The following is a 16,506-nucleotide window of genomic DNA, read 5'->3' on the forward strand; positions in this document are numbered from 1 at the left end:
TTTATTTTTTGCACTTACAAAATTTTGCATGTGCCGCATCGTGGTAATATTTTCCAGGTATCGAGAGGACAGGCATGGAGTGACAATGACCTAAAAAGCAATTGGCTTAGCAAGGAAGCATCGATTACCTCATGGTCTGCCACTTCTCTGTTGCTTTCATCACTTTCGGAGTAACTATCTCCTTGAATGGCTGACCCCGCTTCGTCTGTCGTCGTGCTAGTAGAATGGGAGAAACAAATTCCCTTTAAAACAATATTAAGGTTGAAAAATGGTCATTTTGTGCTCCATTTACGAATAACAAAAACTTCCGAACAAAATTTATAGTTTGAAAGTTTTATAGTTTTTACAGTTTTGTAGCTGGTTCGTTCAGGGTGCAGTTATCTTACTGCATTATACACTCACATTTTATATATTGTGTGTAATGATGGGGTATTGTTAACAAATGTGATATCCATAACCTTTCTTTGTTGCAGAGTAGAGCTATTCACTTACTAAACCCGTCACACCAATATATATTACTCGAAGAAATCTTATGATGTATTTCAATATTCAAGATAAAAAACGAACCTTGTAGATCAAACTTTTGTTTTTTTCAAGCAAGTCGCCTTAAACTACGATGTGTTATTCATCAAATTTTTGAATATAACTACTGGGTATGCGCTCCGTCACACGTATGTTGTAGACAGCCCACGCAGAAATATGGCATGCATATGATGGATTATTTGATAATACAGCTTTGCAATGACTACCGTAATGTAATTTCAATTGCCAAGAGTTGCCAGAATGCACGCAAGTTCAAACGTACTGCTCGAGGCCTGTTTCGTTCCGCGGATGATTTTTCATTACAATGATGCAACGTTGTATGTTCTAGTACTTCTTAAACGCCATCTTTGTCCTTGTGATAACATGTTTTGGCTTATGTTACTGGTGCTGATGTGTGCTGTTAGCAATATTATGAAGAGATTGCTATATGTGACGTTCTACAAAGGGTATTGAAGTGAAATGTGTTTTTCTCTTATTGGTTCATGTTTCTGAAGACCTTTTGTATATTGTATTTTTTTCGTGCACCACAACTGCTTCTTTTGGTGCTCAAATAGGGTGACGCCTAGTCAGGAGGGTATACCTCCTTTGTTTTTCCTCGCCGTAATTACTGCACTGTACTCTCCGAATTGAACAATTAATACGAATACAAAATACACACGGCATGGTGAGTACATTCCAAACTATAACATCGGTAAGACACCATCGTCTCGGCGTAAGTATTTCCAACAAGATATCTTTGGAAATAGTTATTAAGAAGTGTCATTTGCGTGCCTCAAATAGTCATTCTTGCGGATTTACTGGAAGTACATCAGACCTAGGTGATTTCCGCAAATTAAAAAGCCAGCTTTCACCTTTATCAAGGAAAACAAGCTGTTAACTATACCTGTGGGTTTTGTTGGAACCACGGTCAACTTGATCAGACGTAACACCGCCTTTTACGGAAGCGGCCATTGTTTGCTTTGATTTTCTCACCAAACAAGCTTCATTTTTAAGAACGCTTTAATGTTCGCCTTACAGCCGACAGTTTTCTCAACAACTAGAAAGCGTTAGAAGGCGACCGTGTGTTCTGGAAAGCATTCTCACGGTAAGGTACGCTCGAGATTTTGCACTATTCTTTATAAAGGACAATTGCATTTGTATTGTGTAATTTTTCCTCTTGAAAAAAGAAACCCATCAACGATGGCACGGACGTGATTCATTGTTTAAGTTTTTTAGCCAGAGTCTTGCATCAATGCGTACTGAAAACAGCAATGATGGCATTGGAAGGCCAACGTTCCGATCGCCGACAGCGCCAGTTCCACGAGGGTCAAATAAGAGCCCGGTGCACTTTAAATACCTCGTGTGTTCTGCTTCACCGGGAAGAAAAATTTAAACTCTCAACAAAACCACCGACGTCAAAAAACACTGTACTCGTTAGTTCTTACGTCTGGTCGAGCGCGGACGTTTCCATCAACACCTGGAGACAACACCTTCGGCAACGCAGCTTCAAACATTTGTGGGCAAAGGCCGTAGAATTTCGTTCCGTATACGTACGTTCGATATCATCATCATCATCATCATCATCATCATCATCATCACCAGCCTATCTACGCCCACTGCAGGGCAAAGACTTCACCCATTATTCTCCAATTACCTCGGTCCTACGCCAACTGTGACCAATTTATCCCCGCAAACTTCTTGATCTCATCTGCCCATCTAACTTTCGGCCGCCCCCTGCAGCGCTTGCCTTCTCTAGGAATCCACTCTGTTACCCTTAATGACCAGCGGTTATCTTACCTTCGCATTACATGCCCTGCCCACGTCCATTTCTTCTTCCTAATTTCTCCTAATATGTCTTTAACACCAGTTTGCTCCCTGACCCACTCTGCTCTCTTCTTGTCCCTTAAAGTTACACCTATAATTTTCCGCTCCATTGCCCGCTGAGTCATTCTCAATTTAAGTTGAACCCTCTTAGTGAGCCTCCAAGTTTCTGCCCCGTAGGTGAGTACCGGTAAGATGCAGCTGTCATACACTTTCTTCTTCAGAGACAATGGTAGGCTGCTATTCATTATCTGAGAATGTCTGCCATATGCACCCCACCCCATTCTGATCCTCCTAATTATCTCTGCCTCATGGTTGGGATCTGGGGTCACAACTTGGCCTAAGTAGATATATTCGCTTACCACTTCCACTGCCTCGCCACCTATCTCAAACTGCTGTGCTGTCCCGAGGTTATTGATCATTACTTTAGTTTTCTGCATATTAATTTTCAGGCCCGCGGTTCTACTCTGTTCGCCCAGTGCGGAAAGCATGCTTTGCATTTCGTCCCCCGAGTTACTTAGCAAGGCAACGTCATCAGCAAATCTGAGGTTACTGAGGTATTCTCCATTAACCCTTACTCCTACCTGTTCCCAATCCAACGTTCTGAATACTTCTTGTAAGCATGCTGTGAATAACATTGGAGAGATTGTGTCTCCTTGTCTGACACCCTTCCTTATAGAAATTTTACTGCTCTCCCTATGAAGGATGATGCTAGCTGTAGACCCATTGTAGATATCCTCTAGTATCCTTACATAATGCTCATCTTCCCCCTGGTTCCGTAATGCCTGAATGACTGCTAGGGTTTCGACCGAGTTAAATGCTTTCTCAAAATCTATGAAGGGTAAATATAGGGGTTCAGTATACTCAGCGCACTTCTCTATCACCTGATAGATCATGTGAATATGGTCCATTGTTGAATAACCTTTACGAAACCCTGCTTGTTCTTTAGGTTGTCTGGAATCTAAGGTTGCAGAGATTCGGTTAGCGATTACCTTGGTAAATACCTTGTAGACGACTGACAGTAAGCTGATCGTCCTGTAATTTTTCTTGTCCTTCATGTCGCCTTTCTTATGGATTAGGATGATGCTCCCGTTCTTCCAAGATTCCGGCACCATTGCAGTCATTAGGCATTGCGTGTACAGGTTTGCTAGTTTTAAAGCAAAGCTTTTTACCTCTACCCCCCAAGGGTTCTTTCGCGACCGTTGGTGTCACCCGAAAACTCCAGCGAACAAATAAAAGAATTTACCGGCACCGCCGCGAATCGAACCTGGAACTAGTAGACTAGCAAAGAGAGAGCCCGTTGTCTTACCGATTTAGCTACGAGCCCACGCGAAGAGTGGGAAGATAGGTGGTGTACTCACCAAGCACATCTACGGGCTTACCCCCTGTGTTCTCGCTGAATGCCACGTGAAAGCGTCACGCGACCACTCACGCCCGTCTAGCGGCCCTCTGCGCACCTTTCGCATGTGCTAAGAGTTACAAAAATTAAAGTAAGCTCACACCAATGCATGGCATCTCACTACTAGTACGCCAATGTGCTAAAGCCTGTGGCCTCCAGTGTTCACGTAAACAATCCCAGCTCCCTGCCATCCGCCCTCACGCCAAAGCAAGGAATACATTCAAATACTCCTTGATGGCCAGGCAATCACTCCAAGCCCCAGCATCAAGATCATGGGCCTATACCTGGGCAAGATCCTGGGCCTACGTCTGCTTGCAGCGCCTCAAAAACAGCATTAATCCAATCATACACATGATCAGGCGAGTTGCCACCAAGAAGCGTGGCCTAAAGGAATCCGGTACCTTTCGATTAATTGAAGCTTTTGTCTTCTCGAGAGTTACTTACGTCAACGCCTGCTCTTCTTCTCGACAAGGAAGACATGGAGACGCTTTATATAATGAATAAAAAGGCAGCCGAGCAGGCCATTGGTCTTCTCATGAGAGCGTCCACACAGAGGCTGCTTAGCGCGGGGCTCCGCAACACGGTGGAAGAGCTGATAGAAGGCCATCTTTCTAACAGAAGGTCCGACTCAGAACTGCGATGGGTAACCGCATGCTTCACTAGATTGGCTGGGCAGCCCAGAATGTCACTCCGCTTGACGTACTCCCAGACTCTTGGCGACTAAAACTAAAGATGCTCCCTTTGCTTAGAAATATGAGCCCCTCACATGGCGAGGGTCACCGAAAAGCACGGGCTAAAGTGCTGAACACCATCCTCGGTGGGGATCATGCAGGTATCTACTCAGACGACTCCAAAAATCGAGGGCAGCAATGCGCCATTATCGTGGCTACCTCCAGAACCAACTTCCTTGCGTGTACCTCGCTTAGGACCCAAGAAATGACGGCAGCAGAAGAGGCAGCTATCACCTTGGCTCTCACTCAACCAGGGGTTCGGAGGGTAGTCATCGATTCCCAGCAAGCCTACTGGAATTACCAGTAGGGTTGGGTGTCCTGACCTGCACTGTGCGTGCTAAAAAAACTCCCCAAACAGTTCCATTCAGCTCATCTGGACACCCCTCACGCTTCAATGGAGGGCAATAAATACGCCCACCCAACAAGCCTGCGCTTTTACCTCCTGTGCTATGGAGCTGCACTAGGACAGTCACCCGCTTGTCACATTCAGGGAGATAACCCAGCATTATCGCCTTCTGAGACAGACCGTACCTTCGCCTTACCCTGACCTTTCCAGGGAACAACAAACTACCCTACGGCTCATACAACCCAGGCTCCTTCCCACAGCCTACGCGTCTTCATTTAATGTATCCGAATCGCTACGACGCTGAACGTAAATTTTGCTCTTAAGTAGGAACACTCCGCCCCGTAATTAGGGTGTGCGACTTTAGCCTTGAGCACCCTCCTCCCTTTCCGTCAACTACCCAACAAGAGCAATGGGAGATGCGTCTGTCCAGGCCATCTCTAACTACCCAGCTTCAGTGGGTGGACAGAACACAGGCCGCGCGGACTGCATATGGGCCCCACAGAAGAAGGAATCACTCCCCAGGGCTGCACTCTGGGCCGTTCAGAAATCTGAACAGAAGTATTTTTCCTCCTCCTCCTTCTATGCCGCAAATTTCGTCGCTTCCGTCCGCGGCGCAGAGACGGAGAAGACAGATCGTCTAACACCGGGTCGGAGCTTACTTAAATTTTATAAAAAAGTTTCCACTGTTGTGCTTCACCAATACAACTCAACCAAACACCGTTCATGCTTCATGCATTGATTTAACCTTAACAAGAATATCTCTTTGAAGTAATAAATAGTGTGGTTAAGTGAATTTCACTTCTCTCTGTTTTTGCTATTTGTAGAGCCATGTGAGTGAATTTAAGTGACGTCGCATGGGTAATCGTTATGGGTGCCGTTTACAGCTTTGCTTTCCAACCACATTCACGGGGTGGATTGGCTCGATTTTTTTTCAAGTACAACTTCTCCGCCATCCTTTAAGAGGTCTGCTGTTATCTGATCCTCACCAGGTGCTTTGCCCCCTTCCATTTCTTTCAAAGCCTTCCTTACTTCTTCGGTCGTTACTGGTGGGATGTCTATCTCCTCTGAGCTACTGTCTCGTTCGGCATTATCCTGTATGTCCCGGCTACTGTGCAGATCCCTATAGAGCTCCTCGGTCACTGTGACTATTTTATCCCTATTTGTGATGACATTGCCTTGCTTATCCTTAAGTGCATATATCTGATTTTCCCCCACGCCAAGACGTCTCTTTACTGTTTTCAGGCTACCTCCGTTCTATACAGCGTATTCGAACCTCTCCATATTATACTTCCGTATGTCAGCTGTCTTGCGCTTATTGATTAACTTCGAGAGCTCGGCTAGTTCTATTCTGTCAGCTGTGGTAGAGATTCTCATGGTTTGCCGTTTCCTGATTAGATCTTTCGTCTTTTGTGAAAGTTTACCAGTATCCTGTCTAGCCATAGTGCCCCCGACTTCTACTGCACACTCCGTGATATTGCGTGTAAGGTTGTCGCTGGCTTCCTTTGTCGTAGGCTCGGCTTCTTCGTTAAGGGCGGAATATCGGTTCTGCAGCGCGATCCTGAATTCTTCTACTTTGTGTCTTACTGTTAGCTCATTTATTGGCTTCTTTCGTACTAGCTTGTTGCGGTCCCTCCTCAAATCTTGCCTAATTGGAGATCTTACCATACGGTGCTCACTACACCTTACCCGTCCGAGCACTTCCACATCCTGCACGACGCCAGGGTTATCGCATAATATGAAGTCTATTTCGTTTTTGTGCTCCCCATTCGGGCTCCTCCAGGTCCACTTCCGACTCTCCCGTTTACAGGAGAAGGTATTCATTATGCGTAGGTTATTCCGTTCTGCAAACTCAACTAGTAGGACCTCCCTGCTATTTCTACAGCCCAGACCTTATTTCCCAACTGCCTTGTCTCCAGCCTGATTATTGCCTACTTTAGCATTGAAGTCCCTCATAACTACGGTATACCGTGTTTTTACTTTAGCCATTGCCGATTCCACATCTTCATAGAAGCGTTCCACTACTTGGTCGTCGTGGCTGGATGTGGGCGCGTAGCCCTGCACCACCTTGAGCTTGTGCCTCTTATTGAGCTTAATTACAAGACCTGCTGCCCTTTCGTTAATGCTATAGAATTCGTCTATGTTGCCAGCTATGCTTTTATTGACTAGAAATCCCACCCCCAGTTCTCTTCTGTCCTCTAGACCATGGTAACATAGGACGTGTCCATTTTTCAGCACCGTAAAGGCTTCACCTGCCCTCCTAACCTCGCTCAGCCCTATGACATCCCATTTAATGCCCTCTAATTCCTCGTACAACACATCGAGACTTGCTTCACTAGATAAGGTTCGCGCGTTAAACGTTGCCAGGTTCAGATTCCATTGGCGGCCTGTCCGGATCCAGGGATTCTTAGCACCCTCTGCTGCGTCACAGGTCTGACCGCCGCCGTGGTCAGCTGCTTCACAGCCGCTGGGGACTGAGGGCCGAGGGTTAATTGGCGTATTCATGGGAGGTTGTGGCCGTTACTACACCAGGGTGGCCAATCCTGCTCTGGTGAGGGAGTACATTGCCGGCAATGGTCGCCGGGGTCAGGCCGCACCCCAAGCCCCTTTGTGCAATTCCATCAATACGCGGATTTTTTTTTAATCCAGTGGGAATTGTCCGGCACCGGGATTCGAGCCACGGTCCTTCTGCACGCGAGGCGGGTGTTCTACCTCTACGCCATCGCTTCATCGAACGTTCGATATACTTTGCTGTTATTTGCCTTTTGTAATCGTAGTTGTGAGGCTGAAGTTCAGGCTTGTGTTCTACTGTGACTCGTTGTCGTTTGTAAATTTCAATCACTTTTCACGAGTTGCCGCCTCAAAAATTCCCCGGTATACCTACGCAGGGGACAATATTAGTGGTGATCATGCGATATCACCTTATTGCAAAACGACGAGTGTTGCACGGTGAGAGAGAACCTTAAATGATCGCTCACCCTGCAATTTTAGATTGCCGCGTAATGCCCAAACGTTATTTCTACTGCGTAGCTTGCGGAGTTTTGCTATTTCCTCTAGGCAAACGTATTTTTGTTTTGGTCGCCAGTGTTCCGGTTTAAAATTTTGAAGGGTTGGATGCTCTCCGCGCTAGTTGTGGTGTGGCCGGGGCTGTGCTCAGGATGTAGGTCAGCGTGCACTACAAAGAAGCTCGGAACGAAGCTCAGTGTGTGCTGGTAGAGGTTGAATTAGCAAGACGACGTGCCGTTAAAACAAGGGCTATAGTCAACGGCAATGGAAAAACCAGCGCTGTTCCAAGCAGAGAAAGGGGAGTAGAAGTGTGAGTCGGCTGCAAGCAACAAGAAAGTGCGGAGGAGAACGACGCAAAGAAATCCAAATTTATGGGCAGAAAAAAGAGGTTAAAACTCTTAGGTAAGAATTCCGGCGCTGGTTAAACTGTAAAACACACAGACTGAGAAAAAAAACACGCCTAAAAAGATGTAATGCCTACACCTCGAAAGTTCTGGTGATGCGACCAGGCTTCTCACCCCTTGCTCTTAGAAGTAGCCCTACTTCGACCAGTGTATTTGGCGGTTCCAAGAATTAGCATGCTGTCACACACTAATGGAGTATAGGTGGCATCCCATCGCACCTTGTTCCATGAACCCGCCACACAACGCCGTTCCTCCTCCCTTACAAGTGGGAAATACATATTCTACGTTCTTGCACATGTATAGGGAAAAGTGCCGTGGAGCATAGAAACGGAGGGGTAGCCTCGCCACTCCCTTTGCGCGCTTTGGTGTGAGAAGGAGCGGCTACAAAACGCCGTTTTCCTCATTTACGGTACAAAATACATATTGCACGTTTACGCCCATGTATCGGGGAAAAGGCACATATGTATGCCTTTGCCGGTCTCCGCAGTCGGGTCACAGCGCAGGCACCTTCCATGCTACGCCTCTAGAGCATTGTATGTAATGATCATGCAATCAAAGAGTGATAGGGGGAAAGACTGTACCTCCAATCTGCTCGATAACCGTTCAGTCAATACAAAGTGGTGCTTTGTAGACGTAACAGCTTCTGTGCATCAATGGAGTGTGTACAATTTCTGATCATACCAATGCTCAGCAACCGCCCTCTATTACATTCCCAGGCCCAAAATGTTGCGCGGTCCGGTCACGACGTCGCTCGATACCACAGGAGGTTGTACATGATAGGCTCAACTGTTCCGGGTGAGGCTCCCTGGGGCAGAAAACTGCGTTTCCTCACCAGACAAGGATTCGGCAACTCTGGTTGAGTACATTTGCCAAAATCTTTCCAATGATTATACAATCGCACTATCGGCCGTTCGTCCAGAGCAGCTGCATGGCCCCTACCCAAGGCGGCGGGAAGGCAAGCAATAAGGCCCGAGGTGCTAAGAATCTCTGGGTCTGGGTAGGCCATTAATGGGAATTGTTTATTTGTACATTTCATCCTCGAACTCTTTCGAGCGAAACAAGTTTATAGTTTATCTGTTCTTTTACATTACTTATCCAATATTTGATGAGATATAGCAGGGTTAAGCCGGGTAAGAAGGGTTGGGAAGATATTTGTGGAGCTTCCTACTCGTGATATTTTCGTTATCGCGGGCATTATTAGGTGTGGAGTTTCTGGTTCATTGGGTTATACCAGAGAATGCTGTAGAATTTCACAGCATTGATGAGCGTGTAACCTCTTTAGTTATTAGGCTTAATACGAAGCACACATTGTATGTGGTAGAGATCCATGCGCCTATATCCTATTACGATGATGAGACTGTCAACGTACATTACGAAAAGATTGAATTGCCAAGAAGGCAAGTAGAAGCTCCGTACAGAGTCATTATGGGCTACGTGACTGGACACGCACCTGGACGAGAAATCCGCGCCGCATGACGGGGATGCCTTTGCTTCTTCAACCCATGCTTGCTTGTAGGCTACTATGTTAGGGTGCGAAAGTCTGGCCAGGAGTTCCATTTCTTGCAACATCTTGAAAGGTCATGCAAAAGCACATTGAGGCAGAGAAAATGCTGCAAACACTCTTAGGAAAGGTATAACAACACAATACATTGTGGCCTAACATCTTAAATATTACGAGCATGTTAGGCACATTGTAGGCCTACTGTTCGATAAGTTATTGATCTCTAGAAAATTATTGCAGTAAGCACTCATTCAGGAAGACGATCATCACAGTGCGCCAATTGTGTGCAGTGGTAACCAGCAAACCCCTGACCTATTTAGGAGAAAGGATTTACATGCTACAGGTAACAGGCGTGTCTTACCTTTTCTTGGAAGAGCTTATAGAGAAATCAACTTGTCCAATGCAATTGACGTGTATATAACATAGCTGCAGTCACCGGCACTGATTTTCCAACGAAGCATTATCGCTCTTTTTATTGGTTGCGAATGTCTCACAACAGGCCGTTATAATATTTGGAGCGAAATCCCAGCGAAAAGCAACCAATAAATTATTAATATCTCAACGTGAGTCATTCAGTGTGTACCTAGGCATCTCTACAGCATTGAAGTTTTATTAATGCGCCTTCTAACAACATTTTCCGAAATACAATTATACTACAAGTGGACACACGTATTATTTGTATTATAGAGCCCATCGGCCCAACTCAAAGAAAATTAAAACCCACTTTTCCAAAAAATACTAAGAGGTTAGTAATTCTAACACACCCGCCTGGACCATAATTACAATCTAAATAACACTACACTATGTAACTCATAAAGAAGCCTCAAGGCTCATTGCAAAAATTACTCTGTGCACAAATTTACAAACACGTTCAGTTGCACTTACTACATCCACTGTGGGTTAGTCTCCCTCCTTTGACCAAAATTAGTGGAGGATAACTTTTAATTCTTTCGCGTAAAATGAATGTTTATTACATAAAAGCAATAGAAACATATTAGTATACTGACGATTGTCCCACATTTAAGAGACTCTAAGAGGACCTCCGATTGTGGTACATAAAATGATTGCAAGGAAGCAGCAAGTGGGGCAACAGACCTGAAAATGAGTAGGTAGTATGAAGTAGGCAGTACAGTGTGTATATGCATTAAAAATATAGCCTAAGCTATTACAATATGTAGTATAATCAATTTGTAAATAACAAAAAGTAAACAAAGACACATGAAAACTTAACGATAGCACGCGAAAAGTAAGATAGCAAAACAAGGCTATCAGCTGTAGCTGCAACTAACAAGGTTGCAGCTACAGAAGCTTTTTAAACGCATGTTAGGGACGGATATAATTTTAAGTCATTGGGAAATTATTCCCAAAACTAAAGCTGTGGAAAACTTGGTGTTCATGCGGCATTGTTTGCCTCTAGGCATTTGGTAGGTTTTAATTCCATTGATGAGCAGGCAAGAAGTTACCATGCCGAAAACGGCAAAGCACCACATTCGCCTAATGTATGTGTAATAACGCCGGTGACACGTTATATAAAGGGAAATAGACAAGGGTGCCTATGTGGCGGTTTTTCGTGTTCGGTTGCTTGAGTAATCAGAGCCGAAGTTCCCACATCAATAGCTATGGGCGGCACGGAGTCAAGTTCAAGGACCTCTGAACACTTCTCCGCATGTGAAGCATGCCACAATGTCGCTTTTGGCGTTTTTATTGGGGGCGTTTGAGCGCTACATCAGAGTTTTCGCTCCGCCAAGTATAATATCGCAAACATCGCCCCTTCCATCACTTTGGTTTCGGTGCGCGTGATGCGGCCTGTGAATGCAATCTCACCATAAGTGACATATAAGAACGTCACTAACCTGCCACAATTACTGTTACACAGGGGTAGTGACAATGCCATTAGACAAAAAACTCGCAGCTATCGTAGACGAAAGGGATTATCTTCGTGATTGCTCACAAATTTGTGTGTTTATCGGCTGATGCAAAACATAAGAGCGAGATTGTGGTATAAAGTAGTGTCAGAAAACTTCGCGTGTACACAGATTGGGTGCAAACGTACGGCCCCTCTATAGGACGCCAAATTCGGCATTGACCACTAAGAGCCCGAAAACGCCTTGAATACTGACCTAAATACACTGGTTTATGATGTATAGGCGTAGCCAAAAATTAAGAGAAAGAGAGTATGAGTTTTTTTTACACATCGAACAGAGGTTAATGATATCGGCCCCGTGAAAGGCATGCCTAGTCCGAGATTCGTAGACTTCGACTGGCCGTCCTTGCTCTGGTGAGCAAGTTGAACTGCGTATGCAGGGAAGCCCTCCACTGCTTTAAGTTCAGAAGTGGGGGAAAATATGGGGTTCGTTGGGACGCCCATATTATATGGCAGAGGGTGCTAGGCTTCCGACAGCAAGTACACAAGGAAGGTTCTTGGGTGGTGAATATAAGGTGAAGGCGAGTGGGATGGGGTTATGCATTTGTTTCGAGCTGGTGGCAACTTGTAGCTTCCTCTCAGGGGAGCCGACAGTGTAAAACATGGCATTACAGGTGCTGCGCGCATTAATAAGCATTTGCATGCAATACATTGGCCGCCTATCTGCTCAGTTCGCTGCAAATATTGTCTAAAAGCGATGCTTTTCTGCCACCACTGCCCCAAAACCTCCATCCACCCTTCTCTCACCCTGTTTTCCTCCCAATTTTGTCCACTCACTGGAGGTTTGCGGAGTTGTATTTTGCCGCGTCCGCTCAGCTAGCGTGCCATCCGTTGGGGCTGTATGGAGTTGGAGCTCGTGCCACTGGCGCGGAGCTCTAACACCTGCCTTTTTTGTATTCTGAGGTTAAAACATCGTTTCTACCGCGTTTTTTATGTTTGCCAACGAAAAACCCTATACACATTCTTCTTTCTAGTAAAGCACTCAAAACACCGCGTGTGTGTTGAAAGATGTTTTTAAAGTAAGCATAAAATTATCTTTTAAATGCAGAGCATTTCAGTAACTCACGATGTCACCCGCGTTGGCGTCCGTAGTCCGCACCGCACCCCTCCCTACTATATAAAAAAAAAGAAATACTATCCGGCGCCAGGTTTCGATCCCACGACCCTGCGGGCGGAACGCAACGTACAATGTGCTCTAACCACTGCGCCACAAAGCCAACACAGAATTGGAGGCTACGGACGCGCCTTATATCCTTGACTCATTCAAATTACTGCTGACGAGCAGCAACTCGTCAGCAGTTGCCACAAGTGCAACAGCATTAACGTAACGCAAACTACTTAACGTCGTGCGCCCCCGGAAATGCTCCGCATTTGATTGTGCCCCTCGCGAGGGGGATGTTTCAACGCGTCTTCCTACTGGCCAGTACACTCGTCGCCATCTGTCGGGTGTTGTGCGAACCCTTTGCGGCTGATGGCGCGCGATTTGAAACGACATTTGCATATGATCAAACTGAAAAGCTCTCCAAGAAAAACAAATACCAGGGCCAGAGTTTCTGCAGTGGATGTAGTTTAGTGTAGGTCGTTGGGAGGTGGTAACGTGCGTTTTATTTGCAAAAGAGCGTTAAGAAATATTAATCCTCTCTGCAGACGTCTTTCGTTTACGCAGGTCTTGCTAAAAACATTGGCTCCGACCCAGGCTGTGAAGGTGGTTGGAAAGCAAAGCTGTAAGCGACACCCACAATTGCCCATGCGACGTCACTTGAATTCACACACGTGGCTGTACAAAGAGTGAAACCAGCGAATCTGCCAGCCGTTACCTGGAATTCGCGAGGGAGGCGTCCCGAACCCAGCAGCCGTGTCGGCAACGGCCGGGCTAGAGCGGCGGACGCCGCCGGTGTAGCCCGGCCGTGAGTGGGGAGGGAGAAAACGGAGAGGAGCGTTTCTCGAAGGTTGAGACAGCGGAAGCTAGCCATCCTGATGTGCTAACTTCGGTCTAAACCACCACGCGACACAAGCGCAAACACCGAAACAAATCGGCATGTGATCTCAGTGATTCCCATTTATACCGACTTAAACTATTTTGTTTAGTACGTTTGTTTGAGAATTGCGAGAAAGCTGAGGGAAAATTTTATAATTCCTATTGATCAGAACCTGTTGTTAATTTCGCTTTTTGTAATACCTCTTAAAACACAACTGAGTGGGTAATCACCAACTTAGAAAACAGCGTCCCATTCGTGGCAAGCAGTGCGCAAAAGGTAGCGTTTCTGTGGTCTCCAGATGTCTGTATGTGGTTTGCACGTTTTGTTTTCCCGCCCTGCAAACCAATCCTTAACGTATCTGCCGTACGATGATTTCATTCCATCGGGTGGGGGTTACCCTGGAGGTGCTGTCGAACAAGTTAATCAAGCCATGTGAAGGCAGCGCGCAACACGCGCGAAGCTGCGCCAAAACAGGCCCAAAACAACCGCGCTAAGGCAGACGACAAAGAGGTACCGCCGACTCCGCCACCGGTGAGCAGACACTTCCGCACGGGGAACGCTGGGCAAATTAGCCTCTGTAAGTGACCCCCTCAAAGCCTCCGCCGCGTTGAGAGTTTGTTGTCCCGAACGGTGCGAAAGAACCGTTGGCTGGTAGGGTAGAAAGCTTTGCTTTCAAAATTATTGAACCTTGCCGGAGCTTTTGAGCCCGATACTTTTCATCCCTGTTTCTCCGTCTCTCGATACAGCCACCCGGACAAAACCTTAAAAAGTTCTGAAAGCAGGAGTTTATACTAGTAATACCTTCTCAAAGAACTGAATCTGATTCTGTGCTTCATACATGTCAACATTACGCAGCACAAAAAAATCACTTTGTTTAGGGAAAAACGTCGGTACATAACTTGTACTGGAAGTCTTCCTTCTTTACAATAAATGGGCTCTTTTTTTATTTTTACGGTAAAAAATGCAAAATACCCGTTGAAAACCATTTTCTCACAAAAGATTACGAAAAATGTAGTCCCTTCGAGTCTGTGAAGAATGACGACAAGCCGTTCTGCGGTACGTAATGTTAGAGTCGTCTTAGCGGCTACCTGTCATATAATTTGTTTCCGAATGTTCCCGGCAAAATAACAGCTAAAGCTGTTTTCTGTAACCATACTCCGTAGGAGGCTATGAAGTGACAGACGAGAGTGATTTTTTAAAGTTTAGTACTTTACTCTGAAATATTCATCACAAGTGCGATGGTATTTTTGGCTAGTCTTCGAACTCGTGTTACAAAAATGAGAGACGCGCTTTAGAACTCCGTTTATGACGGGGAAAGACATCTATCAAACAGGCACGAGTTTATTTATTTATTTATTTATTTATACTGACAACCCTCACTTGAGGACTTGAGGGTTATTACAGAGCAGGGACCAAGACATACATACAACAAATACAGACATTGGCATTTTCAGCTACTTCGAAAAACCGCAGTCACGTGTTGATTGATTGTAGGAATTAACGCGCCGACGCAATGCAGGCGATGAGGCGCGCCCCAGTGGATGGCTCCGGATTAATTTCGACCCCCTGGCGATTTTTAACGGGCACCGAAATCTGGTAGGAACGGCCGTCTTTGCTTTTCGCCTACATCAGAAAAGCATCCGCCGTGGCCGGGAATCTAACCCGCGTCCTCGTGCTCAGCAGCGAAGCGCCTTAGCCACTGAGCCGCCGCGGTGGGTGCAGTCACTTGTTCATTGCTGTTCATAACTGTATACGGGGCACAGACCTTTGTCAAGCCCTATAAAAAGAAACGTAAAGAAAAAAAAAACGGCTTTTTGTCTGTGCCCCTCAACATAGCATGGCTATGTGGAAATGAACATTGATTTAACTTGACTTGACTTGACTTGAATAACCATTAGGAGAACTTTCAAACTTGTAAAAAACAGAGCTCTCAATCATATTTAGCGGATAATTCTTAGATGCTTTTGTAGCATAATCAAAGCGTCTGAAAGACGTCCGTGCTAGCACAGAAAGGGGGAACTGCCGCGACATGGTGTATTCGGCTGCTGAGCGTACCTAGCGGGTGTGCGTAAATTCTTTTATCTATTTCTATTGTAGCTGGCATAATGTGGAAAGAAAAAGTAATTTAGGCGTTGCGTTGTCTCCCAGTTTCCAACGATTTCAAACCCTAGGGTGCTAGTGTCTCAGTAGCCTAATCCGTCCTTCTATACATTGGAGATATAAAACTTGTGGAAAGCATCTCAGTTCGCTCCAGTTTATTTTGAAAATTTTCAGATGACATCAGCCTTGGAGTCTAAACAGGTACGACTCGAAAGCGTTACAAAGATGACCAGAAAGCGTTTTGAAATGAAGTTCCTGCCTTCACGATCAATGATTTAGGAAGCCTGGAGGTCAACTGAAACAGAAAGGCTAGAAGCAACGGTTTTTAATCGCCCTGGCGCAAGACAGACAGCCACCCTCTGCTCGTCTGTTGCTTACAATTGATGGCGATGCAGCACTGCGAAAGTGATGTCCAGCAAAGCTGTTGTAAACCACTACGAATGGTGATAGAGGGCATGAAATATTTCCCGTCGTCTCGGGGGGCTTGTCACTTGCGATCGCCTAGTGTCACTAGATAAGGGTGCAGGGTATCGGCACTCGTTTTTCCTATTTATCCGTGCCGCCGCCATGATCGTTGCTTAGTTCGCATTACGTGACATTTGTTTACCCTCAGACGGTTCATGGGCGCCAACATTTTCATAGTTATGCGTTTTAGTCAGTTAGCTCTTACCCTCCCATTCACTCTTGGCTTAGCTGCCGAGCAGCTAAGCCAAGAAGGTCTGAATGTGAATCAAAGATAACGTGCGTAACAGCATTTCAGCAGCAGAAGTGTGTCC

The 16,506-nt window shown here is 45.8% G+C and overlaps 1 protein-coding gene across 3 annotated transcripts in view; it reads right to left on the reverse strand.

The window, feature by feature from the left end:
• LOC144164386 (eukaryotic translation initiation factor 2-alpha kinase 1-like) overlaps positions 1-16,506 on the reverse strand; it is a 357,352-nt gene that overhangs the window by 90,379 nt on the left and 250,467 nt on the right. For all 3 annotated transcript variants that reach the window (XM_077694911.1, XM_077694912.1, XM_077694910.1), the window contains 2 exons: positions 9,677-9,795; positions 129-216 (listed from right to left, as the gene is read on the reverse strand). In XM_077694911.1, the coding sequence (XP_077551037.1) occupies positions 129-216; positions 9,677-9,795 (207 nt within the window). The remainder of the gene's footprint in view (positions 1-128; positions 217-9,676; positions 9,796-16,506) is intronic.

The sequence above is a fragment of the Haemaphysalis longicornis genome, unplaced genomic scaffold (assembly GCF_048455015.1).
Source record: "Haemaphysalis longicornis isolate Haplotype H1 unplaced genomic scaffold, Haemaphysalis longicornis Haplotype H1 scaffold_13, whole genome shotgun sequence".
In the NCBI taxonomy this organism is placed as follows: Eukaryota; Metazoa; Arthropoda; class Arachnida; order Ixodida; family Ixodidae; genus Haemaphysalis; species Haemaphysalis longicornis.